Source organism: Amyelois transitella, chromosome 2 (genome assembly GCF_032362555.1).
Source record: "Amyelois transitella isolate CPQ chromosome 2, ilAmyTran1.1, whole genome shotgun sequence".
Classification (NCBI taxonomy): Eukaryota; Metazoa; Arthropoda; class Insecta; order Lepidoptera; family Pyralidae; genus Amyelois; species Amyelois transitella.
The window spans coordinates 7269375-7295022 of record NC_083505.1 but is presented as its reverse complement, the minus strand read 5'-3'; the positions used below and the strand labels follow the sequence as shown (position 1 = coordinate 7295022).

The 25648-nt window shown below is 35.9% G+C and overlaps 1 protein-coding gene and 1 non-coding gene across 4 annotated transcripts in view; one reads left to right on the top strand and one right to left on the bottom strand.

The window, feature by feature from the left end:
• Positions 1 to 25204, bottom strand: part of LOC106133606 (tensin-1) — an 89295-nt gene extending 64091 nt beyond the window's left edge. For 2 of the 3 annotated variants that reach the window (XM_060947178.1, XM_060947182.1), the window contains exon 1: positions 261 to 503. Coding sequence is in view for 1 of the 3 variants with exons in the window: in XM_013333397.2 (XP_013188851.2) it covers positions 2285 to 2322; positions 4056 to 4164; positions 24889 to 24966 (225 nt within the window). In the remaining 2 variants the exon portion in view is untranslated. Of the gene's footprint in view, positions 1 to 260; positions 504 to 2284; positions 2323 to 4055; positions 4165 to 24888 lie in introns of those variants that run through there. The other variant, XM_013333397.2, reaches the window with a different exon arrangement.
• On the top strand, positions 10246 to 10317 carry Trnam-cau (transfer RNA methionine (anticodon CAU)). Its single transcript has one exon. It is a non-coding gene; the product is annotated as a tRNA-Met (tRNA).
• Positions 25205 to 25648: the final 444 nt, after the last annotated feature.

Genomic DNA, 25648 nt, shown 5'->3' with positions numbered 1-25648 from the left:
ATCGATGGCGATTGTAAATTAGCAATACTATATAATACATTTAAGTGATTTATTATTAATTATTTTTTTCAAATAAACTGTTTTAAATAAACAGAATATTGTATAGGCTACAATTGAACTGAGAGAGTTGAGTTATCAGTTTTCGTGCCTCGCTCTGGAACTCCTACGCTGCGCATCTAAATTTACGACTATTTTATGATTCCATATTACATTTTAAAAGAAAATAACGGATTTTGAGTAATATCAGCCTATAACAGTACCTTCACTTAAAACAGTATTACATTAATGTGCTTTATTTTGTTTCAAACATTTATATACACTCACACGCAATGATATACACTCTATGACCATTAAGTATTTACTATTTAAATGTTATTGTTTGAGTCAGTTAATATATTTAAAAAACTATGTGTGGAGTAGAGAACAACGCGGCCGCCGCGGTTCGACTGATAGCGCCCAATGTAATCGAAAGATAGGGCGCTTGTCAATACGTCCATATTCGCTAAACATGAACAGAAAACTGAACGTGACTTCTTTTTGTGACTATTGGCTCTGTCTGCCCCGCAATATATATAGACGTGGTAGTATGTAGAAAAATTACCCTAACTTATAGGAGCTGTTTATAATAAAAAGTGAAACTAGATAAAATGTTCTGCTTGGTAAAGCTATCTCTACCATAAAACAGGGTTTGTGTCAAGTAGTAAAAATTATATTATCTAAGCTTCTTATATTTACTTAAAGCAGTAATAAACATAATTATCATTGATAAGTGTTCATTTTTTTTAAGTACCTAATTTATAAAAATTAGTTGTTATAATTATTTCTTACAGCTGAGAAATCTGTCGACCCCACAAATGGTAAAGGTTAGGAAAGTAAAATAATGTGTGACCACACAGCTAAAAGGACTATTTAGTTGTGTAGCCCACGTCGTTCAACGTCATGCTCTTCCCATTTCCTTTATGTCCGAAAAAAAAGATATAATCGTTATTCGAGACGTGATCAGACATTGCAAAGTGCTCGCCGGAAAGAACCCAATATTCCGAAGCTAATCAGTCATCTTAAACGGGCCCAACATCAATATTTGCTAAGGTTACAGGCCTAATCTGTAAACAGACTTGTTGTCAGGTGATAAATGGACGATTTAAAACTAATGTAAACATGACGTGAAAGAAAGGGTTAACAATAAATGAAGACCAATATCCTATGAAATAAAAGTAAACAATTCATTCAAAAATCTTTTATTTCTGTACAATCAAGACTTCTTACTAGAGTTGGAATCTATATGGTACCAAAACTTTGTAAAAGAAGCCTATTTCTCAGTACACCAGTATCTCTACCTACTCTTGTGACTATCGACTCTGTCTATCCAGTAAAGAAAGGGCGCGATACATGTGTGTATCTTTGTGTAAGACATTTTAAACAAAATGTTCCTTCATTACATAGCGTACGGCCCATTACTGCCTTTTACGAAAGTTGCTAAACAAATACCATAATATTGTCGTAATTGAATAATTTAACACCGACAAAGTGATCACGACGTCAATTTGTTACATTATTATCTCGAATGGTTGAATATTGTTTGCTCACTGGCCAATTTCGGAGAGGCGGAGAACAATAGAAGCGTGACCGACAGACAGACAGATTGCCATCACACCTGGGACTCGGCAAACGTTGACTATGGGCTTACATCCCGTCTGTTTTGGTGTTAGTTTATGAATTAATTTAATATGTAAATTAAAGTTTTAGGAGTAGCCTATATTTATGGAATGGTATATAAAAAGTAACCTTTATCATTTAATAACCTCTACCTTCCTACCTAAAAGAACTCGGATTTATGTCCTGCAAATAAATTCAGTACTTAGTCAAATCGATGCCTCAAACTAACTGGAAAAAAAACAATAATGATGTAGCGCCATCTGCTATCTGTAGCCTGCACTAATTGATAACGGCGTAGCATCGTAGCCGCCGGCGTAGACCTTAGTAAAACCGCTACGAAATATGCGCGTGCTCAATTTCACTTTATCATTTACACACCCATGTAATGATCACGAGATGGCGCTAGTATACACGACTAATATTTTACAGATATGTGGTGAAAATTTGAGGGCGATAATAAAGATCAATTTCTGACAAACTCATGTAACGTCAAAGGCAATTTCGTTATATTTTAAGTATTGTTTTTCTTTAAGACTAGAATCCTTTATTTATAAAAGAAAGAAAAAAATAAAAGGAATATTTAATAAGAGCATAAAATAATTTAATTTATTTTTATTGATACACTTACCTTACTTTCACAGGCCGCGTGACAAACATATTTGCAGACTGAAACAAACAAAAATACGTACTCAGTTTTAAATGTAAGCACGTACACATGATTTTCTATATATAATCTTGATATTTTTATTGAGGCTCAGGAGAACCCATGCCTTTTTTCTGATAATGAAATAAAAATAAGATTCCATACATATGTTCATTAAAATCAGTTTAGACGTAACCTATAATATTTTTGTAAATTCGCTACTAAATGACCTTGAGCATATATTAAAATTTTACATGTAGGTAATTTAATTCGGCTTTGTTCGGATATGACCATAATTTGTTTATTTGTTTGTCTAAATCGGCTAAAGACCGTCGAATTAATTTGGGAGCTTGACATTTACTGAATCGGTTGTCTTGTTATTTCGTCAGCCTTTGAATGCCAGTTCGTTAACAAATGCCTGTCTTTTATGTGTACAATATAAGCAAACTAATGATAATGCCTCGCAAATTCAAAACATTACCTACTTACTTCAATAGTGGAGGCTGATCGATAACATGTTGTTTCGACCTTTAGAGTATTGTATAAGTACTACCTAACATATTTACCTAGGTAATTACTTATTCACGGTGTATTTACATCCATATAAAACACATTATGTAAAACTGCTTTTTAGACATAGTATTGTTAATAAAGGTAGAAAAAAACTTATTTTCTAGCTTCATTTTCACGTTAAGTTAATTCACATATTCTACATGTAAATATATAAAAGTTACTGGAATTATCACCGAGTCTCCGTGGTTATAAATTCTATTTATGACCTCTTATATCCTCTGTTATCATATGCTAACAGCGTAATAAGAAAGTCACATTTACTTTATTAAAGTCTTTTCAAATCCGTTGCCTCTGTCTACCAGTAATGGTTAAAGACCTGAAAATATATTTATTTACCAATTCATGTACACAGAAAATATATAATCATGCTCGGACTATACACAAAATAAACTTTATTTTAAAATTTACAATTTTTTTTTAGATTCTTTGATCTTTTGTTTGTTCGTTTTTATAGGAGATAGGTAAATAGTGATTTTACTTTGCCTAAATTTCCTAATACCTAATTATTATTTATTATTCAGCGTGAAATCTGTGAATTTCTTAGCAGACGTAGGTGAAAGTAACAAACGCACAATTAGTTCATTATTTATTCCTAAGGTGGGCAAGAGTCAAACAAGCAGCCAAGCGTAAAGAATTAGCTAAGTCTTGAAAAAATATTATTCATGTATTGATCTTTTTGCCTCGAGCGGACCCTGATTTTTTCAGTCTACAATTATCGTCCTTGTAACCTAAGTTCCGGTTGCGCTTTTATTTCTCTAAAAAGGAGTCCTCGGTGCACATTAATGTATGACCTGGATTGAGTGAGTCAGATATTTACTTGTAGTGACTAAGTAAACTATAACCCATAATTGATCCTCCTGATATTTTCCCTCAGCGTAAGAGCATCAGTGAGCAATAAAACTAATCGACATAATATATAATTAGGTACTATACTTATAGAATCTTAGCTTCCCAACTAATATTGTAAATGCGAAAGTAAGTTTGTCTGTTTGTTACCTCTCGCGATCGTTATCTACACAACCAATCATCTTGAAATTTTGCGTAAATATATATAAAACTGTCTGGATCCCGGTTAAATCTATAGCACCCGTGGGCTTTGAGAAAAACCTGCATTCTTTTCTAGGTGGCAATAAAAAATATTATATAAAATACTCTTTAATGAGAAGAATGCTGTTGTTTTCACCTCTGCAACACGAGCCCTGGTTGTGGATGGGCTGGTGGCACCAGTGACACGGCCGCGGCTTCCGAAACGACTTGCTGCGGAATGTGTGCGCCTGCGCCACACCCTCCTTCTGTAACAACAATTTAATCTCTTAAAAACATGTTTCTGTTATAAATGTAATTAAATTGTTTCTAAATAGGTACCTTATTCTTGTAATACGTTACCGAAACTATACAATAAAATCGTGACTACATGCAGTTCATTGACTTCAAAGCGCAAAGCACAGTAATGAAAGTGTTTATAAATGAGCCTTAGACTAAGAATGGTCTATATTTGGGCACACTATAGATACCGCAGCAAAGGCTAGCCCGAGCAAATAGCTGGGGGCTAGCGGAGGACTAGAAAGCGTTTTAACACGAGCGCGTGATATGACGGCGGCTCAGCGCTATTGTGGCCCCGTGCAACAACATCCGACGGCCATTATGAAGGCACGACCACCGGCCAGCTAGCCCTTATACCTGCCCGTAGCCCTTCGTTAGACGCCACAATGGACGCGCCGGTGGGAGTCAAGCATTCCATTCACGGAATATGCACTCGGCAAAAAGATTTTTTTATACAGAATTTACCTAAATGATAAGATGCATTTTAAAAACGCCATGATGAGATAGTCTCTTAAATGGCCAAAGCCAATTTATTACTCCAACGCCATTTTTCCAAGGAAATGAAATGTTAGCTTTAATAATCTTTTTTTTAAACACATAAGTCTTAGACTAGTGGTTGAGAATTTGAAACTGTTAAGTAAAATAAAGAGTAAAAACTCCTAGAATGTCATAACAAACAACTCGTATAACAGTAGATATAATTTATCAGGTAATTAATTTATCTAACTATATATAACAAAACAAGTATTGTATGGACAATACAATGAAAGAGTAAATAATTAGTTTCTATTGAATGAAAGCGCACGACAGCAACTAGATGCAATTTGCATTCAATATAGAAACGGCTGGGTCCGATCGTTATCTCCTCGAAGCTTGATTCGTTTTACACTCGTTAGCAAATTGTAACTGACAGGATATACAAGTCTCGCATCAAGTTTGTCGGAAGGGAAGTAGCATCTTCTAGTCTTACTCTAATTGATGTTAACTGGCGGGTAAAACATAGGCCCGCATGTGTAATTTTTGTTAGAATAGTGGCTTTGTTAGATTCGATTTAGTTCAGGCTAGGTATTGCGTGGCCTGGGCGGTGGGCGCCGGGCGTTCTGGCGCCACATTTGCAGACCAGATGACGGGCAGCGTGTTCCGTGTAAATAAATCATTGCACGTTATCTGAATACGTTCCTCCGCATGTTCGAGTGCTTTTAACGCAAGTAGTTGTCTGTGGCGCGTCATCACCAGGCACGGTTATTATTAGAGCAATGACGATTAAATTAGATTTTCTATACACTATTTTATATAGACAGTTTGTATAGATAATGGTCAAAACAGACTTTGATTTAAGGTAAGACATACGCTTAGATCCAAATTTTATAAATAAATGTAAGTTTATTTTTTTGTCAAGAATGATAGGTACAAGTAAGTTCATCAAAAATATTTTATCACAAGACGGTGTATGTATTGATTCCAATACCAACAATAAGTGTTTGTACACCTCCAATATGATTATATTTCTAACACCCATTTGATATACTAAACGCAACGAAAACCACATAATTTTTTTTTAATTTAGTTGCATCTGATTAAGTACATATCTTTCAAACAAGTTTCGCTTAACCGGATTGGAATAAAATTTAGAATACGCTACCTATAACCAACATTATAACATATCACATCACGCACAACTCGCTGCGCACACATAAAGTAGATTTTGGCTTCTACTCTCCACAATTATATGGATGGATATGGTACCTACGCGTATACAATACATAGAAATGAATAATATTCCACACGTGGCCATGCTTTGAGCACCTGCCGCGGTCGCGCGTCTGCAGTGCCTGCGCACGCCCGTGCCGACCGAATTACAAAAAAAAAACATACAAATGAATGCAGTAGCTTCATAGGAAGATTGACACAAAACAGATAATAAAGCCATCTCACACGCTCCATTAACTGAATCAAATTTCATTGAACAGCTGGTTACATGCTTAGAATCCAAACAATAAGTGTACTACCGGGGGCAGCGCCAGGCCAAATAGATTGGTTTGGTCGATTTTAATGATTAGTGCTCGAATATAAGCAGTGGTTTCGGCTATCGTAAATGGAGTAATGAAATCATTGGCTAACAATAGGTCTGCTGTCCATTGAATAGATAACAAAATGAAAATGAAATTGTTTTCGTAAAATAAAACTCCACGGGACATTGTATTTGCTGTACAATAAAAGTTCTTATTTAAGTATATATTCAAAAGAGGATTTGTATGTACTCGTACCACAACCACAACCTCTAGTCATCTATAACTGTCGGTATAAATTACTTCAAGTCAAAAAATGTTCCATTGGAAAACCTGTCGACACACAAAATTCTTTTTCATGCATTTTGTCAAATATACCCTATCGACTTCCCAGCATGAGAAGTCGACTAGGGCCGCCAGTTAGGGGTGTGACGTGTCGAAACTTTCGTTGTTTTCTTTAATAACAAACAAAATCTAACCACGCACTAATACCATAACGAAACATATCAATCGCGTATTATGAGGGTCCTGTGTTATTTTAAATAAGATAAATACTTTTAGTTTCCGGTACATTTTTATAGCCTCGTTTTTTAAAGAAATAAAATCATTGTCGATGTTTAGGATTGAGTTATTCCTTCCGACCATACTCGGCGTAAAAAAAAACAAACGTTAAAGCGGGACGGCGTGTGGTCATCACCGCCCAGCCTCCCCATTCCGTACAAGAAATTCTTAATTCCGTCGACCTTCACCCACTCCAAAATATAGCGAGTCTTGTTTTGTACATGGGTAGCTGTTTCATCTGAATGTGCATATTGTAATAAAGTTAAATGGATTTGACCATAAAACATGATTTAAAATGATATATGTACTTACATAGCTATAAAAAATGAATACCTTCCACTAGTATATTGAGGATTGGCAAAATGTTATTTTCAATGTTATTTTAAAAAGACAATATTAATCAAAGTTATTCACAACCAACCACTATTAACAAAAATAATATCTACAAAAATAAAAAAGAAAAAGACTACATTTATATTTTCAAACTTCGAAAACATCGAATAACTGTAAATCTACAGTTTAAAATTAACGGCTACATTGATTCCACAGTAGGTATGCTTGCTTGATAGTTCTATTCTTTTTCAAATTCTTTAGCGTTTCTCATCCATAGAAACTATATGCCGAGTACAGTGAACGATAATTTTAATTTGACAAGCTTTTGATAGTCGATGGAAAGCACAAAGGCAGATTGTAGAGATGACATGGCACGCATCCCGGAAGCAGCGCGTTTGAACATTACCGACAATTGTTTTATAATTACGTTTCACTTGATGATCAATGAAGATACTTCCAATTTGGATATGTCAAGCATCAGAAATCATAAATAACTTTTTCTTATAAAGGAAACCCAACATAAAAAGCAACAATCACTAGAATTCAAATTAAACTATTCTTTTAGCATCAGAGGGAAATATACTGTTAGTACCTACTCGTATCAACCTAAATAAAACGTACTACAATGGTTAACAGAGTATAAAAATAAAATAAATACATGGATAATAGAACTCAAAATCGGTGTATTATGTTTCATAATTGTTTTTGCCAATAAGGGTAAATCATATAAAATTTCTTACATTTTCTTAAATTACGCTCCGTGTACCGTAAAAATTACGGCAACAGCTGATAAGCGGAACAATTGTGACATTGTCGTGAATGGCCCATTTTCTCTTTATCTGACCTGGCATAAGCCCTCGCAGCACGTGGCGGTCCTTGCTGGCTGCAGTAGCTTCCTAAATTACAAAACGCATTTCGTAACCGAACCTACTACCTGCACTGCGTATCGGGGTATTAATAGAAATAAAACGAGATTTGGTAATCAAATGGGGCTAAATAAAAGGTTCTTGTAGAACAATTGAAATGCTGATGCTGCTTGTTTTTATTAGAATTTAACCCAGTAGGTTATTTAAGCATATCTTGTTTATCTTAATTATGTCAGTCACTTAAAAGGATCCTAAAACATGTAAGCAATCGAGCAAAGATCATTGGTGAATCATACTCGATTGTGTGGATGAAATCGAGCGAGTCGGTCGTATCCCGGAAGGACAAAGGCATCTGCACACCACAGCAACGCTTTCTCGATCCGAACGTGTCAACCATACTGATACTTATTTAAACGAGAGAAGTAAAATATAGTCCCTAAAAATATGTTTGTATACCTAATTGTGTATTCTGTCTTGGCTTGAATATGACTTCATCGATTACATATTTTAGAAGGCGCTAGTACCTATAGTATAGACGTCAATACAAACTATTTCAATATTAGTTACAGTACTAATAAAAACCGGATTTAGAGCTATGTCCATGATTTGGGTGTTAAAAAGAACAGGAGATTGCAGATAAAGTTAGTACCCCTGTCTTTTCTTTGTGGATGACTATAGGTATGTATCTACTATTGCATCGTCAGTCAGCATCATACTTAGTTATACCTACTTCTTATGACTGAATGTTGAATGTATTTGTAAATTTAATATTTTTCCAAAATATATCAGTATTTTGGAAAAATATTTAATGTACAGACAGGGAAAATTAAAGAAAACTAATAGGTTTTCGTTTCGTTTTTGACAGAGAGACACAAAAAATTCAAATATTGATTTTCTTCATGATCATATAAGTAAAGAAAATCAATATTTGAATTTTTGTGTCTCTCTGTCTGTCTGGTACCTAACTCCGAAGATATACTCTACGGATTTGAAAGCGGTTTACACGTAGGTATATATCATATAAGTAATTAGGAGAGTTGTTAAAACTTTGTTTCATTAAACTCGATCAAGGGAAAAAGGAGTTCAAATCAATCAATACTTCAAGCACTGCTTTAAAACTTTTAAAAAGAGATTAATGCAAGTTTAATTAAAAACTAATAGCGACTGGATATAAATAAAATACGAATTATTGCTAGGTCAACAACCACATGACCTACATGACGTGAAACCCAGAGTCTTCAATTCAAAATTATAAAAAAAACGTTTTTGTCTTTTCCTGTTTTATGAAAAGCGTCGAGAGCGAGGACTGCCGCACGCACATATACTTCTGTGGTTATATAAAATTGGTATGGGAACAGGGTACTATAGAATTAAATATAAGTCTTTTATACATCCGTATAATTGTAGTTTCCACAAGTTACGCTAACAGCGAAGTCGCGGGCTAATTTACAATATATTAGTTCCAAAAATGTAGACAAAAATATGATAAAAGTAATGTTTAATTGTCAGTGTCGCTTATTGTTCGACAATGTGCAAATATATCTGTTTGTTATCTGTTCACTGTACTGCGCGCGTTTTATAGCTACTCGTGTCTATCCTTATCGAAAGTCATTCCACACACAGTTCTCGATATAGCAGTAATAAATAACTTGTTTTCTACGAACGTTTACTGCCGTGATAATAAAGGAATTAATTCAAGAATGTTTCAGATATACAATGAAACGTGTAACAATGGTTGCCGTTACTCGGTCACTCACTTTCATTAATTACGAGTCCCAATTAGTCCAGAGGCGCTCCGCGGGCCCTAAAGGGGGGCCGGCAGCCGACGTCACGCTCAGAAAGTCGCATGCTTCTACGAAAGCCGACGACCCTCACAAATTTATTGTGGTAATTAAATTTTACATCGGATTTACTAGGTTTTCCAAAAAACAAATGGGTAATTTTCTCTAAAACCGAAGTGAGGTTCTACAGAACTAAAGTGAAAAGGTACTCCAATACAACGGATCAAAGTTGAGAGTTATCGCAGAACGAATTCAGTAATTTTTGAGTTTATCTACTACTTATTATAAGTGAAGTACGAGTACGTATTATCCGATTTCCTAAGTCCTGAATTAATCACTTATAGACAAATCAATATATGTATAACTTAGTATTAAATTCTTATTACAGACAGTACCTACTATTATTATTTGTTACTTTAAAAAACTGTGTTCAATATTTATGCCATGTGAATAGCTAGCGGCCGTAGCTTTAGAGCAGTAATTTCGCTGCCGTTGCCAAGAGCAGAGTGGCGCAGTGGAAGCGTGCTGGGCCCATAACCCAGAGGTCCGTAGATCGAAACTACGCTCTGCTAAAAAAAAATTGTTTTTGTTTGTTTTATTTTTTCATTTTTGACACCTACTTAAGTAAACACACATAAAGAGCGAAGTACGTAATGAGTAAGTAGTAATGACTAGCTTGAATTTGAGTTCCGTGTATACTTACACGGGACCTATAGGTACTTATTCAGGATTGAAAAAAAGATTTATAACTTAGTCATCTACTTCTTACTTTAAGATTATGACTTAATTAAATATTTTATAATTATTTTCGCAGATTTAAAGGCATGCTACAAATAGATAAACTTAGCAAAAGTAACATTGCCTTCCACACAAAATGAGATGTTATTTTATTTTTGCTTATTAAAACAAAACAAAATCGCGTGACATTTATTTTCGAATGTATTCATTTTTATAAATGAGGTAATAGACTGCTATTGCCTTCTTCGCCCCTGCATTTGAGTTATGATGATGACCGAACACACCCTAACATTATAGAGACACTAAGAGGGTGAATCCCTCTTACCTTAGGGTGAGGAGTTGGGTAACGTGAGCAAAGGTGAAACTACACTATTAAATAATTAAAAAATGTTTTGACCCGCCTCCACCCCAGGGAGAAAGCAACCGGGACGAAAGGAGAATGATAGCAGTATTTTTAGTCAAAAATTTATCGAATTCGATATAGTCGTTATTCCAGACAAAAAATATTTGTATCTTTCCTCTACATTAATAATATGGATTATTTAAAGTTTAGCTCTATGTCCACGTGATAAATATCTACTATAGTCACGTAAAAACGAGACACATAGATAAAAATATCAAGCATGCAATTGCACGGCACGGCACTGTAAAATTATCCGTGTCGATAAACTTTTGAACCGATATATCGCCGAATGACTGCATCGCACCAAACTAAACAACAGTTAATTTTATAAATTATGCAAGCGCGCAATGCGTGGCGCGCGTTTGGATAGACCGTGCAGCAGCAGACCAGCAAATAAAACGAAATCCAATTGCCGGACGTTTATTTTAATTATACATTTATACACTCGAATGTCTAAACAAATTGAGTCACGTCTTACATTTCCCTTTCCTTGCATCTTATATTTTAATGTAATTATAACGTAGAAACAAGGAATGAAATTGACGAAATAATTACGATTATTATAGCAAACGAATCAGTTTAAGAAAAATGTAGGTACGAACGAACTTAAACACAGATGTGTGTGATTTCACAGATTCGGCTTGTGTATAAAAGAACAATAGATACTTTATACTTAACTAGTACGTTACGAAATTTCCAAAGTGAGTCTGGTAAATATGTATAAGCTATAGGCTGCGAACTGCGGACTAAAAAACTGCCAAACTCACTTATATTCTTTGTAAGCGAAGCCCGTCGAAAAACGCTATAATGAGAAAAACTCTAGCTTAGGTGATGATTCAGGTGAGCTGAGAAACCACTTTTATTTACGAGTACGAATGACTCACACTATAAGGTTTCAGAATAAGGAAGGGTACACACGTTATCACGTTACGTTTATACGTTATTATAAATAGACACTAAAAATAAAATATACGTGCCACTATATCTACGACAAATGAAATTTATATTTAGGAATACGTGTAAAGTACTTATTATATCTAACGTGAAATTATTTATCTGCGATATGATAAACCATCTGTCTTTCCTGTTTTCTTTTTAATTTGTGTATCCGCCATATAGGGCTTAAATAGAGAAAGTTAGAATTACGCACATGTTGCACTGCAAACGACGCTAGGAAAGAGTATCCTTTCCAGAGTTAAACCACTCTAAGAAAGTAATTAATTTGTAATCTGAATAGAAAAAGTCTTTTACGAATAATGTCAATTTTGTTTATTTAAAACCAATCATATATGTATGTTACTCTGACAGTACAGTTAAGCTGATAAACGGTTTTAATGACATCAAATCTTTTGTTTAATGTATAAAGTTACTTTCTTCAAAACTGTTCTTGGTAAAACGAATTCATTCATTTGATGCAATCGTAATCAGCGTAATCGAACTTTTTTTTTTAATTTCCGAGTATTGCCGATTCTGGAAGACCACCCGCGCCGTGAATAATGGATTTACCGTGGTGTATATCGTATTTGGACGGGCATACTCATATAGCTTGCTTCATATCACGTCCGGGTATTGCGAGCAGCGTGCACACGCGTCTGGCTATAAGGTGAACTATGTGGACTCGTGACCTGTCGGCAGGAATCCGCCTTTACATTTCATAGCATTTAACCAAACTAAAATTTAACAATAGTTCCATTATTCAGATTGCTGTGAAAAACCTTCGTGTTTGTGAAGTCCATAGTCCACTTCTGTTAAAAGACAACTTGATGACTTATTGGGTCAAGGGTTTCAATGAGTTTCAACTTTCGTATTTATATTTTAATTTACAATTTAAATTTGTTAAAAACTACTATTATTCTAGCTAATAATATGTTTTATTGACGGTATTTATACCTATGTGAAAACAAAATAAAGTTTAAACTTATTTCGACGTGAGAAACTCAATGAATATTTTTAATAAAAAATCTATTTATCTTCGTTAAACACTTAACAAGATCTTCATTGAATTAAATCTTGACTATACGGGCCAAATTGACTCGAGTTATACTAACCGCTAGCTGTAACCGGTTGTAAGGATCGAGATCGTGGGTCCCAATCTTCTGGGTTGTGGTCAAGAATCCTTTAAATCTTTTCATTGCACAAAGTGCCTAATGATGAAGGTAAATTATTAAAAAAAATATTCTTTGTTTGTCCTGGAAATGAGAACACGATGGCCGAGTAGCAAAGGCTGCTTGCGGCTTTGTTTATTCAGTGTTGCAACTACTCTGACGTCATGTAGAGGTGTTCATGTATCTAGTTTCTACTCAAGCACACCCAAATTCTTTACGCAACTATCCGCAGTTTTACATTTCAGTTTTACAGTCTCGTCAAATTCTGGTGTTTGTATGTTTCAAGACAATGTAAGTAAAGCTAAATATGCATGAACATGTTCAAAGTCCACTAATGACGTGACTGTTTAACTATGTCAAGACTTCACCAACAATACCGTCATGAGAATATAAATTTCTTTTTATAATTAAAAAAGATATATATATATATTTTTATATTTTAAACAATAGCTGACACAATACTCCACTGTTAAATCGATCAAAATGTCAATTAAATATTAACCGTCGACACCTCTCGCTTATGCATCTAAATGACAACTTTATTACTTAACGTGTCAGCAGCTGAAGAGAGTGAAAAAAACGAAGTGACGAGGGGATCATCAGCTGATGAAAGAGCAGCTTGGGGCAACATATCCGATATTTACAAATGACTCAATATTAAAATATCGGATAAATGAGAGAACAAAATACATAATATGAAACCCCTAATGTAAAACTCCAAATTTTCCTCGCGCAAAGATGTCAAATTGCTGACTAACATCTTCTCTGCCGTTAAAAATAATGTTCCTCTATTATTTATTAAAATGCTTATCTATGTAAGTAAATCTTTGCTGGATTTCCCCAAGTCTAAATATAAACTACTAAAAGTCATATCGCGATTAAGATCTAAACAAGCAACTTGATACGAGTATACTAATTTGGTAGTAGTATAAGTCATGAAAAAATTAAAGCACCATAAAACGCTGCTATGTAGCTGAACAACGGACAATAAAAACAATTTAGTACTTCATGAAGGTCGGTCGCAAGAGGTATGTGACTCCAGGACAATTTAGTTTCTGCTTATTATAGCAGGATACGTGCAGGTATTCCAGTCTGAGGGATTAAAATCTATGAAAAAAATGGTCGGAATAGAAAAACGAATCAAATAAAAGGTTGATCGAATCCTTCATTAGGATCTACACATATAACATAAAAGGAAAACAGAATTTACTTCTTTTGTCGTGATCAAAATTCATAACATTTTCTTAGTGGGGTAATAATTATCTAGGCTCCTAGTACGTCAATTTAATTCACTCTGCCCCCGATAAGCATCAATAAAGACCTCCCACGTGGCTGTCTCTGAACTGAGAATTACCATCCATAACATGCTGCCCGCCGAACTAACTTGGCTATTTGGATAATTGCCCTCCATTCAACCGTGAATTGGTAAGCAACTGAATGTTCTAACATGAAGGCAACTTACGCGTCTCTTCCCAATTTGATTGGGTACTTATTTGAAAAGCAATTTACTAAGTTATGTAAATATTTATGTTAACTTTAACTGTATTCATAGTTTATGTTTGATTTGTAGCTAAGGGTTCATAGGCTGCTCAGTAAATATATAGCTTTGGTAATTCCTGTTTGTAAACTCGTTCACAGTTAAGATTCGGTGGTGTCGGGCCGAGTCAATGATTGTCTGTTATGTCTCTTCCCATCCAGCTGATAATTTCTAAACGCACTCCCTCAAACAATAGTAATAGCCCAACCTTAGAGCCTACCGTAGCAAATACATATAGATTGATATATCGATATAATAATTAAAAATATCTTTACAATGAGAAATAATGCATGTACAAAATGCTTGGTATATTCGGTGAAATATTCGGTATTTTTAACAATGGTAAGTAAACTACATACTGTAATTCTCCTAGATATTATGATAGGGGCGATAGTAACGTGTTTGCTACTATGCACCCTTCGCTTCACTTTACAAAGCTGTTCACTTTACCCACTTGAGTTTATGAGGACAATTTGTCTGTTAGTAAATAGTCAAGGGTTATTTTTGCGGTCGCATTGTGTTGGGTTTGGAGGCCAATAAATCATATTGCCTTCACTCCAAGCTGACACTGAGTACACCAGGTGGTCGGGACTATTTTTACTAGACTGTATAAGCACCAATAAGGGCATAAAATTTATTTTATGACTTCCATTCAAACGCATTTGATTCATGGCCAGGAATTGTTCAATGAATTTTATTATTGGGTTTGCTACAATTGCCAGAAAGTGTTCAAGCTCAAGAAACGCGTGTACTGTATTGAATGTGAACCCAGCCTTGGGGAAGGAGAGACGAAGTTTGAACGACGTCGCTTCGGCCAGCAGCTGGCGGGCATGCTTTGCGAACCGTGATATTTTTTGCGGGTCTGATGTTTTGCAGAGCTCGACTTGTATTTCAGTAATGAAACTCAACCCACATCCCGAACAGCTGTTAAAGGTGACATAACAACTATCAAAAATTATTATAATATAGGTAGTTCAAATATAAAGAAACTGATTTGGGAACACTAAAAAAAATATTGTAAAAAAATGGTAATTACCTATTGCTATTTTGCAGTGATAAAAAAACCTAAATGACTTATTACACTATTATATAGGATCGTTTAGATATCTACTTTGACTGACAATCAGTAACTGCATTTTCTATCATCATTTTGAGCGGTCAAAATGTAGAATTGGCAAGAAAGATATTATCGTAATTGGTATAAAAATGATAACCTTTTGCTCTGACTACTAAATAAACAAGGCCACTCATTAGAGGGATCATTACTCCTACCTGTACCCAGTTTCCTGCGGTGAGAGCTACCGGTGCAAAACTACCGCATGCTTCACGTTCAAACTAAAAGAACTATCGAGAAAGAATGAATCATAGGCATATTATGAAAATCATTTTATTGCTCTTCAGATTTTTGTGGCACTTTAAAAAGATGCGTGTGGTGGTGATAAGAACTAGTAAAAATGGACTTATGCTACTCACAAGATGCAGAACACAGAATCGAAAGTAATGAAAAAATACAGTTTTCAATTCCTTCTGATACCTGTTTTGCATTAGCACTTTCAGTATCTCCAGAAGTACTTATTATAAATAAGTAGTTTTTATGCTGCTGTTTTACCAGCGAACCGGAACGCTTCCATTCGGCAAATATTTTGACTAAAACGATCATTACGCTACATCCGATCACGTCATGTGTGCGTGCGCATATTTTTAAATTAGTTTTTTAACTTACTCGACTTCTTCATTAAGTTAAACAGCTGAACAAAGCCTTTCAGTCTTTTGATGACTGTTAACTCTGTCTACCCCGCAGAGGATATAGACGTGATTATATGTTATGTTATGTGACTTACTCGATATGAAAAGGAATACATTAATAATAAATTTTCTAACTCTACAACTCTAATGCAGAGTTGTTTAGATCATTACCGATTATTACGTCATGTATCTGTATAGCAATGACTAATCCACATCCAAATCAGCTCCGCTCATACCATACACGTTCAGACAAAGCGTTTGTAGTGCTGTCTGTCATCGGCGACGTGTGTGAAGTAATTCATTCCCATGGGGGCTGGTGGAAGGTCCTGGCTAGACCTGCTTCGGAATGCGCCGTAAATCATTACTTGTATCAGACTACGTCGACGCCGCCCTTCCACAGAATATCGATGGGACAGACACTTCATTAAAATACGTGACTTTAATAAAGTTTAGACTCTTATAACGCATTCATATAATTTGTTTCTCAACCTTATAATACAAGAATTTTCGTTTAAAAAATATTGTATTAGATTACGTTATTTGCTATTATTTATAAAGCTTTTTTAGAATTTTAGTGAGTCCCTATTTTCCTAAATAAGGTCCGTCATATAAATTCAACTGTGATACGTTTACTTAAGTACTTACATAAACGCTACGATTTCTATGTAGTCATTATTGTATCCGAACATTGTTTCACTTTCTATTTTTATTATTTTTTGTGCCCTTCCATTTGCAAATCAATGAACACTTTTATACATTTTACGATATAAACTACTTTATTAGCTTACCAATAACTACTTCGGTCGATGCCGATGTATTGAATACAAAAATTATCCTACTTATATCTTAGTGACATTCCTTGAATGGAGTTGCGTTTAAGTTCTTACTCAGTTTCATTAACAATGATTGGATAATGATTTGCAGGCAAATCAGGCGCAGTGGCGCAAAACAACTTCTTGCGACGTCGAGTTCGGTGTCAGTCAACCAATTGATCCGAAACTTGAAATCGGATAACTTTAATACTCAACATCATATAAAAAACGATGAAATCGATATCTTACGTCAATGCTAGAAACGTTCCCTTTCCCATATAAGGAAATATAGGAGAATATAATTTCACTGCAGTATTTACCTGATTTTGATAAAAGGGGCAAACTAATTGATGACTGATTGACATACGCACAGCCCAAATCGATTTAGATATTTGAAATTTGGAAGCGGTCTAGAACTTACAGGCGTGCATCAAAAATATTTAACTAAAAGTTTCTATAAATTAAACGATAGTCCCACAAATACTAACTTACCAACCATAGACACTGATAAAGTGATTAAACAATGTCAATAGCGATTCGATTCTGCCCAGAGTTAATTATGAGCTCGCAATCAAAGACGCCGACCGCTGAAAGGGTTTATTGTTCGTAAGAGACGCACGCACATCACAATCGCATCGCATCTCTACATACGCTCTTAATTAACTTATAAACGTAGGATAGATGAATGAATGCTCTGGCACAAAGGCTCAATTTGTACGTAAACACAATCAGAAACGTTTATGTATCACATACATTCAATTAACTGTTTTACACGCCTTAATTTTCAGTAAGAAAAAAAAATTGATGTAACACTTGCAGTGCCGTAGAATATTGGCTGTTTTATTTAAAGCAATGATTGCTGCTCATGCATATCAATTACATATTTTTATCCGTATTACCTATATCTGAAAAAGCATTATCTTCATCTTTACGATGATAAAAAACTTGCATATTAAACCCGAACCAAAACTGACAAGTAACATTAAATAAATAATAATAAATATACTCGTATATGGGACAAATTACACAGATTGAGTTAGCTTCGAAGTTAGTTCTAAACTTGTGTTACGAGATACTAAACCAAACATACTATATTTTCTAATAAATACTTATATAGATAAACATCAAAGACCCAGACCAATCAGAGAAAGTGCTTTCCTCATCATGCCCTGACCGGGATTCGAACCCGGGACCTCCGGTGTCACAGACAAGCGCACTACCGCTGCGCCACAGAGGCCGTCAACATTTAACATACCTATATTGGAAAAATAAGTTCAGTACTTATATTTGGTTCTTGATTCAATGATTTCTCGTGTTGAAAGCCACTTTGTAGTTCTGTGTCAACGATTATTGAATTAGGTGACAATGAACCTGAAAGTTAAGTTGCAGAGGCGGCGACGTAGCATACGTGGGCGGCGCACTTGTTCTTGCGCAATTCTCTGAGAAGCGGCGGCCAGCGTTCATACTTACTATGCTCACATATGACAATCCCTAGTAAGACTTGCCACAAATGCATTAGCATTCTACCGTTACCTACAACTACTTGACTTGCCAAGGCGACCCGACTACCTATGTCCCACATACTAAATAATAACGAGGCTTAACTATTTATGCCTACTGTTTTCTAATCATACATACATACATACATAAAATCACGCCTCTTTCCCGGAGGGGTAGGCAGAGACTACCTCTTTCCACTTGCCACGATCTCTGCATACTTCTTTCGCTTCGTCCACATTCATAACTCTCTTCATACAAGCTCGGCGGTTTCGGGTACTTTTGACCTGACCCTTTACCAGGACGTCCTTAATTTGATCAAGATACGTTCGTCTAGGTCTTCCCACTCCGACCTTTCCCTCCACACTCTCCTTGTATATCTGCTTAGTCAACCTGCTTTCATTCATCCTCTCCACATGACCGAACCATCTTAACATACCCTTTTCTATTCCTGTAACTACATCTTCTTTCACATCACAACATTCCCTTATCACGCTGTTCCTTATCCTGTCACTCAATTTCACACCCATCATACTCCTTAACGCTCTCATTTCCACTGCATTTATTCTGCTTTCATGCTTCTTTTGCCATACCCAATTTTCACTCCCATACATTAATGTCGGGACCAACACGCCCCTGTGCACAGCCAGTCGAGCCTTTTTGGATAGTTTCTGACTGCTCATAAAGGCATGCAAAGCCCCATTCACCATGTTCCCCGCGTTCACTCTCCTTTCAATATCACTATCATACTTGCCATCTGATGTAAACTTTGATCCTAGATATACAAACTCTTTCACTTGCTCCACTTTTTCTCCTCCAATCAAAATATTACATGCTGTCATTTCTTTCTCCATTTCAAAAACCAGTGTTTTAGTTTTCTTACTTACGTTCACTTTCATTCCTTTCTCTTTTAAAGCTTCATGCATACAGTTTACCATCTCCTGTAACTCCTCCGCTGATGACGCCAGTATAACCTGATCGTCGGCATAGAGCAGACATTTGACGAGTAACTCATTCATCCTTAATCCACTTTTAGACTCTTTCAAATCTGTCAAACAGCTATCCATAAATAGGTTGAACAGCCACGGTGACGCAACACATCCTTGCCTAACGCCTTTCTCAATCTTAAACCACTCAGTGTGCGCTCCGTTTATCCTGACACAAGCACTCGAATCCTCATATAAGGATTTCAGTGCTCGTATTAAGAGACTGCTCACCCCATGCATAGAAAGTGCTGACCACAATTCATTCCTCTCAACTCTGTCATAGGCCTTTTCCAGATCTACGAATGTGCAATAGACTTTTTGACTCTTGGCCAAAAACTTTTCGGCTATGCACCGCAAGGAAAAGACCTGATCAGTACATCCCATTCCCTTTCGAAATCCCGCTTGAGCATCCCATATTTTGTCATCAGTTTCATTCCTGACTCTATTAATCAATACCTTAGCATACAATTTGCCGACGACGCTAAGCAGGCTTATACCACGATAATTTTTGCAGTCCAGCTGTGACCCTTTTCCTTTGTAAAGTGGCACGATAACAGCCTTACACCAATCTTTTGGTACTCGGCCGCTTCTCCAACACAAATTGAAAAGGCAGTACAACTGACTAGCTACTACGCCTTTTCCTGCTTTAAGCATCTCGACCGACACTCTATCACACCCAGCAGCCTTTCCCGCTTTCATACTCTTAAGTGCTTCCACAATTTCGAACATTTCAATTTCGCCTTCCATCTCATTCTCTTTTTCTTCGCTATAGCAGAAATCTTTCTTATTTCCTTCCTTTTTTTCAAATAAACTTTCAAAATAGTCCTTCCATATCTTTAGTACACATTCTTCTCCTTTCACAACGCTACCATCCTGGCATCTGATCCTAGTCAGCTCTCTGGTTATAGTATTTCCTCGGGCTGACCTTACGGATTTCCAGAATACTTTCAGATTTGACTGAAAGTCTTCTGATAGCCTTTTATCAAAATCCTCTTTATACTCTTCTTTCTTTCTAATCACAGCTTTCTTAACCAAATCTTTCATTTTCTTATATTCCTTACGTGCTTCATTCACATCTTCATCTATAACCTCTTGCATTCTTAAGTTAGCTTTTGCTGCTAACAAATCCAGCCATGCTTTCTTCTTTAATCGCACAAGTTCTTGCATCTTTACTCATCCACGCATTTTTGTGATTTTTTCCTTTCCTTCTTCTACTTACACCACACACTTCAACAGCTACTTTCACAATTCTTTCTTTAAATTTCTTCCATCCATCTTCAATATCGCTCATTTCCTCTAAATCTTCAAATTCATCCTTCAGTCTATTATTATACTTCTTACCTACATCCATATCTTGCAAATTTTCTACTTTTACTCTTTCCAAAGCGCTGGTTTGCTCCCTTACCCTGTGCCGCCAGCGATTGAAGATACCCCTTATCCGGGATATCACCAGTAAATGGTCCGAGTCAATGCCAGCACCACGATATGCACGGGTATCCAGCACTTTGTTCTTCAATCTTTCATCTACAATCACAAAGTCTATCATACTTTTTAAAATACCTTCCACTCTTGTGTAGGTGTGGATCTCTTTATGTTGAAACATTGAGTTCGACACAAAAAGATCCCACTCTAGACAAATTTCTAATACACTTCTTCCATTATCATTCACCTTTTCGTCACCAAACGCACCAAGCACCTTTTCATATCCATCACGCTTTACACCCACCCATCCATTAAAATCACCTAACATAATAATCTTCTCATTTGGCTTGGTAACTTTCAATACTTCTCTTACACTATTCCAGAACTCCTCGTTTTCGCTTTTTGCTGATGTTGTACCCCTCGAACCCACATCCCAAGGTGCATAAACACCTAGGACGAAGATCCGAGTGATTCCAACTTTCAGCCTAATCCATAGAAGACGAGGGCTGACACACTCATACTCATTCACGCACTCAGCCATTCGTGCAGAAAGAATTAGACCGACCCCTTGACAGCCTCGGCTGGTACTGGAAATTCCAGACCAATACGCCGTGTAAGGGCCGTGCTGCGTCGCGTCGCATCCTTTCCGCTTCGTTTCATTCACGCACAACACATCCAAACGTCTTTCATCCATCATCTGGCATACTTCCTCAATCTTATCCTTCATTCCTCCTCTTACATTCATCGTCGCAAAGCGGCTTTCAGCAGACCGCATACCGCTCCCGCCGGGAACGAGACGTGATGGGGTGCGGACACCATCGCCGCCATTTATATGCTTTTTAAGGTTCATAATGCGATTCCCACGAGACGCTAGGGAAAAATTTTGTCCGCCCCAGCAGAGCCCCGCATGCCAGGGTAAGGCTAGCCATTACCTGGGGGTCGCCCAACCCCATGGCGGAAGTGGCACGCTCGAGACTAGGCTCGCCCCTAGCCATGCATCCATCGGCGCGGCAGACCTTAGATTGACAGGGATTTACATTAAAGAGGAATCCCAAGTCTATCCCTTAGTCGGCTCTTACGACATCCGTGGGAAAGAGATGGAGTGGTCCTATTCTTTTGTAATGGTGCCGGGAACCACACGGCCTTTCTAATCATAACTTAACTAGATAGGGTACTGCTATTATTCATTTACAATCACGTCTAGCGTCTTCGTCTTTATAAGTAGCCTCCTTTATTTTATTATATGGATAATTGATTAATTATTATAATGAATACAATCCTTGGCTAGTGATTCATTATTGTAATAAAACAGATAATGTATTTTAAGTCCCAAGATACTTACAGAATGTATTTCTCTTTGCGTGAAGTCTCTGTCGGTTTTAAGGAAGTTACCATAGAAATATTAATAAAATCTATTCCTTATTTACATTTAATTTTCTGAATAATAACATCAGATAATGTTGTTTTGCCAATGAGCAGCGAGTCACCATCTGTCTAATCAAAATTATGTGAGAGCTTTTCGAGGCAGATGTCCGTATCTCACTCCATAACCTGGCAATCCGGTCCACTAACATCCCATCCGCATGACCCAGACCAAGTAAATCCCTCCCTGGCAATAGTTTGGCAGCTGTGGAGGGCTGTCCGTTGGTGTATCACAATGGTGCATCAAGGGCAGATCTCTATAGCAGCAGTATCATGTACAGTGAAATAGTATTCAAGAGAACAATCTTACATTTTATCACTTAAGGAATTATAAATATTGAGTATCTTTAGGTTATATAATTTGAAATTCTTAATTTCTTTTAATACGTTTGTAATGTTCTTATTATATTTATTAAGATAAACAGAGCCGTATATCCATACATATAATGTAATATAATAATAAATATAATAATTAATTATTTATAGCTTTTTATATCGATTCAAAAATGTCGAAGTTCCATACAAACTTGCACCCCCTATTTCATCCCCTTGGGATAGAATATCAGGATAAAAAGTAGCCTATATTCTAATCCAGTTACTAACTATATCTGTGCCGAATTTCGTTCAGATCCGTTCGGTAGATTTTGCGTAATGCGTGTACAAACATACAGGCAGACAGACGGACAGACAGACAAAAATTCTAAAAGAAATTGTTTTGGCTTCTATTGACCCCAAAAAGACCCCTTATATTTTTTTTTCTTAAATATCTTCAATGTACAGACAAAGTTCAGTTACAGTTTTATTATATGTATGGATAATATAATAAAAAGTATTTCATGCGTGTTGAGTCCCATCGCAGTATATGCCAGATGCCAGCATTGGCGGCGCAGCAGTGATAAGATCAGCGGCTCACGAGTGACCCTAGGCACTGGCTGTAATGTGAGTAGATGACTGACACTACTTCCAACACTTTTATCTAATATTTCTATGGTATAACAAGCAGCGCCGGTAGACGTTCTGCATCATAGCTGCCCTTCTAGGAACAGTTCACGTTTGGTACTCATGAGAAACCACAATTAAAACTAGATTCATTTTCTCATGATAGACAATTAATCTTCCTGTTTTTCTCGTTTGTTTGGGACGAGTTGGCGAAAGTGATGTCCTTAACTTAATTTTCGGAAGGTAACTCGGTTATCTCGTTACACACCGCAAAACTGATTTAAAACCGAACCAAGTTTATTTATAGGCTACCTTCTTACTAAGTTAGAAGAGGAAAGGATTACTTCACATCTAATATCTAATTATTTTGTTAAGCTTTATGGGGGCATTCCGAATGCTTCTGCGACATATGTACTTACATACCTACTACAGAATTACAAACTTTAAAGGACAATATGAGAATTTCTCACTGTCACTTCACACAACGTGGCCTTTCAGTTATTTTAAGACTGTTGGCTATATCTACCCCTTAAGGGATATAAAAGGGATATATAAATTTATGTATATGTATTGAAAGTTGAATGCAAATGCTATTGTATAAAATTCAGGCATTATCTCTAACTTCTGACAATTTAAACTGTTGGATGAAGTAAAAATTAAGCAGTGACACACCATGAATCTCACTACCTACAATAACTAAATATTTACCGATAGTCCTACTTAACATTATAAATAAGGATGTGTGGAATAATGGATGTATGTTTTACATTTTCCGGAAAATCTTCTGGACGGATTTTGTTGAAGTTTAATACACGGGTAGTAATGTAACCTGGAATAATATACCCAAAGGAGCGATACACCAAAATGAAGAACAATATACCGAAACTGAGCCTACGCTATCATCAGTTAAATACCCAGGCAGTTACAATGTATGAATATTTATTATTCAGATTTCAGTGTTTACGCGAAACAATATCATCCGGAGAGCACCTGTACCAATAAATTAAACAAGCATATATATTGGACTTGAAAATAGTACTTGTTTAATCTCATTATAATATTTTCAAGTCTGAAAAATACTGCAGCTACAGGCTCAAGTAAAGATAGTCACTGTATTTTTCTGATTTCCAGAAGCGTAATTTTATGAAGAACTTATGCATTGGGTGGTCGCGCGGCTTCACTGCACCAATTACACGCATCCATTGTACTCATTAGCCCTGGTTCTCAAGTGGCCTGGGAAACAGGAGTTATATCCACTTAAAAAGCCTCAAATATTTTAACCGTTTGTGTAGATTAAGATACTTTTTCCTAGTAACAATCAGATACCTTAAAATTAATCTAGGTATAGTTGGTTTTTATATACATTCTATAAAATTTTCATTAAAAGTTTAAGGTAGTGTAATATTTACATTTTGTTTATTATAAATGTTGGTATAAATAAATAATAACTTATCTACTATTAATAAGAACGCATATGTAAATTAAGTTGAAGTTAAGAATAAAACAAAAACGTATTGGTAAAGTTTTAGTACGTACTTGTAACAACAAATGTAGGGGTCCGCTCACTTTGCAGGGAGGGGGAGCCTCGTAACCCCAGAAACAATTCCAGGGCATCTTTGTTTTTCATATTCCAATTTTATTCTACTTTTTATATTTTCGCGCGGTTTTCCACGTAACAACGAAAACATAATAAAATGTCTTTATCACAAACTATGTGTGTTTATGACGTTGTAGAAACATTTTAAACTATGTACTTATTTCATTTTTAAATTTCAGAGTCTTACGCGGTACCGAAAACGCTGAAATAATCGTGTAAAAATTAAGTAATCGAGCTATTGGGTGGCGGGTGGCCACCGGCACAGGCGCCTTATGACTGAGCCCGCAAACGGAGCCACAGCCGAGCTCCCAGGCTCCACAGCTGATCTGATCCGCACTCTCCCAATATAAAATATTATTAACGTGTATAATACCGTGAATTAAATATACCGTTTTTGTATTAAATAATGATGTTCATGATATATAGTTAGATAGCACCAAATCATTAATAATTCAAAAAAGAAAAGATTATCGATTCTATATATAAATGGGTACGTGTATATTACTTGACTATACTTAGAGACTTCTTAAGTGATTTAAACGATTACGATTAAATTTACTAACAATAGGTAACCTACAAATAAAATAAGTACATATGCAATAGGAGTATTAGTAGAATTTGATAACTTAATTTACATCTTCTGAATGTAATAAAGCAATAAAAACATGCAAAGATTATGACAAATGGAAAGATGTAGTC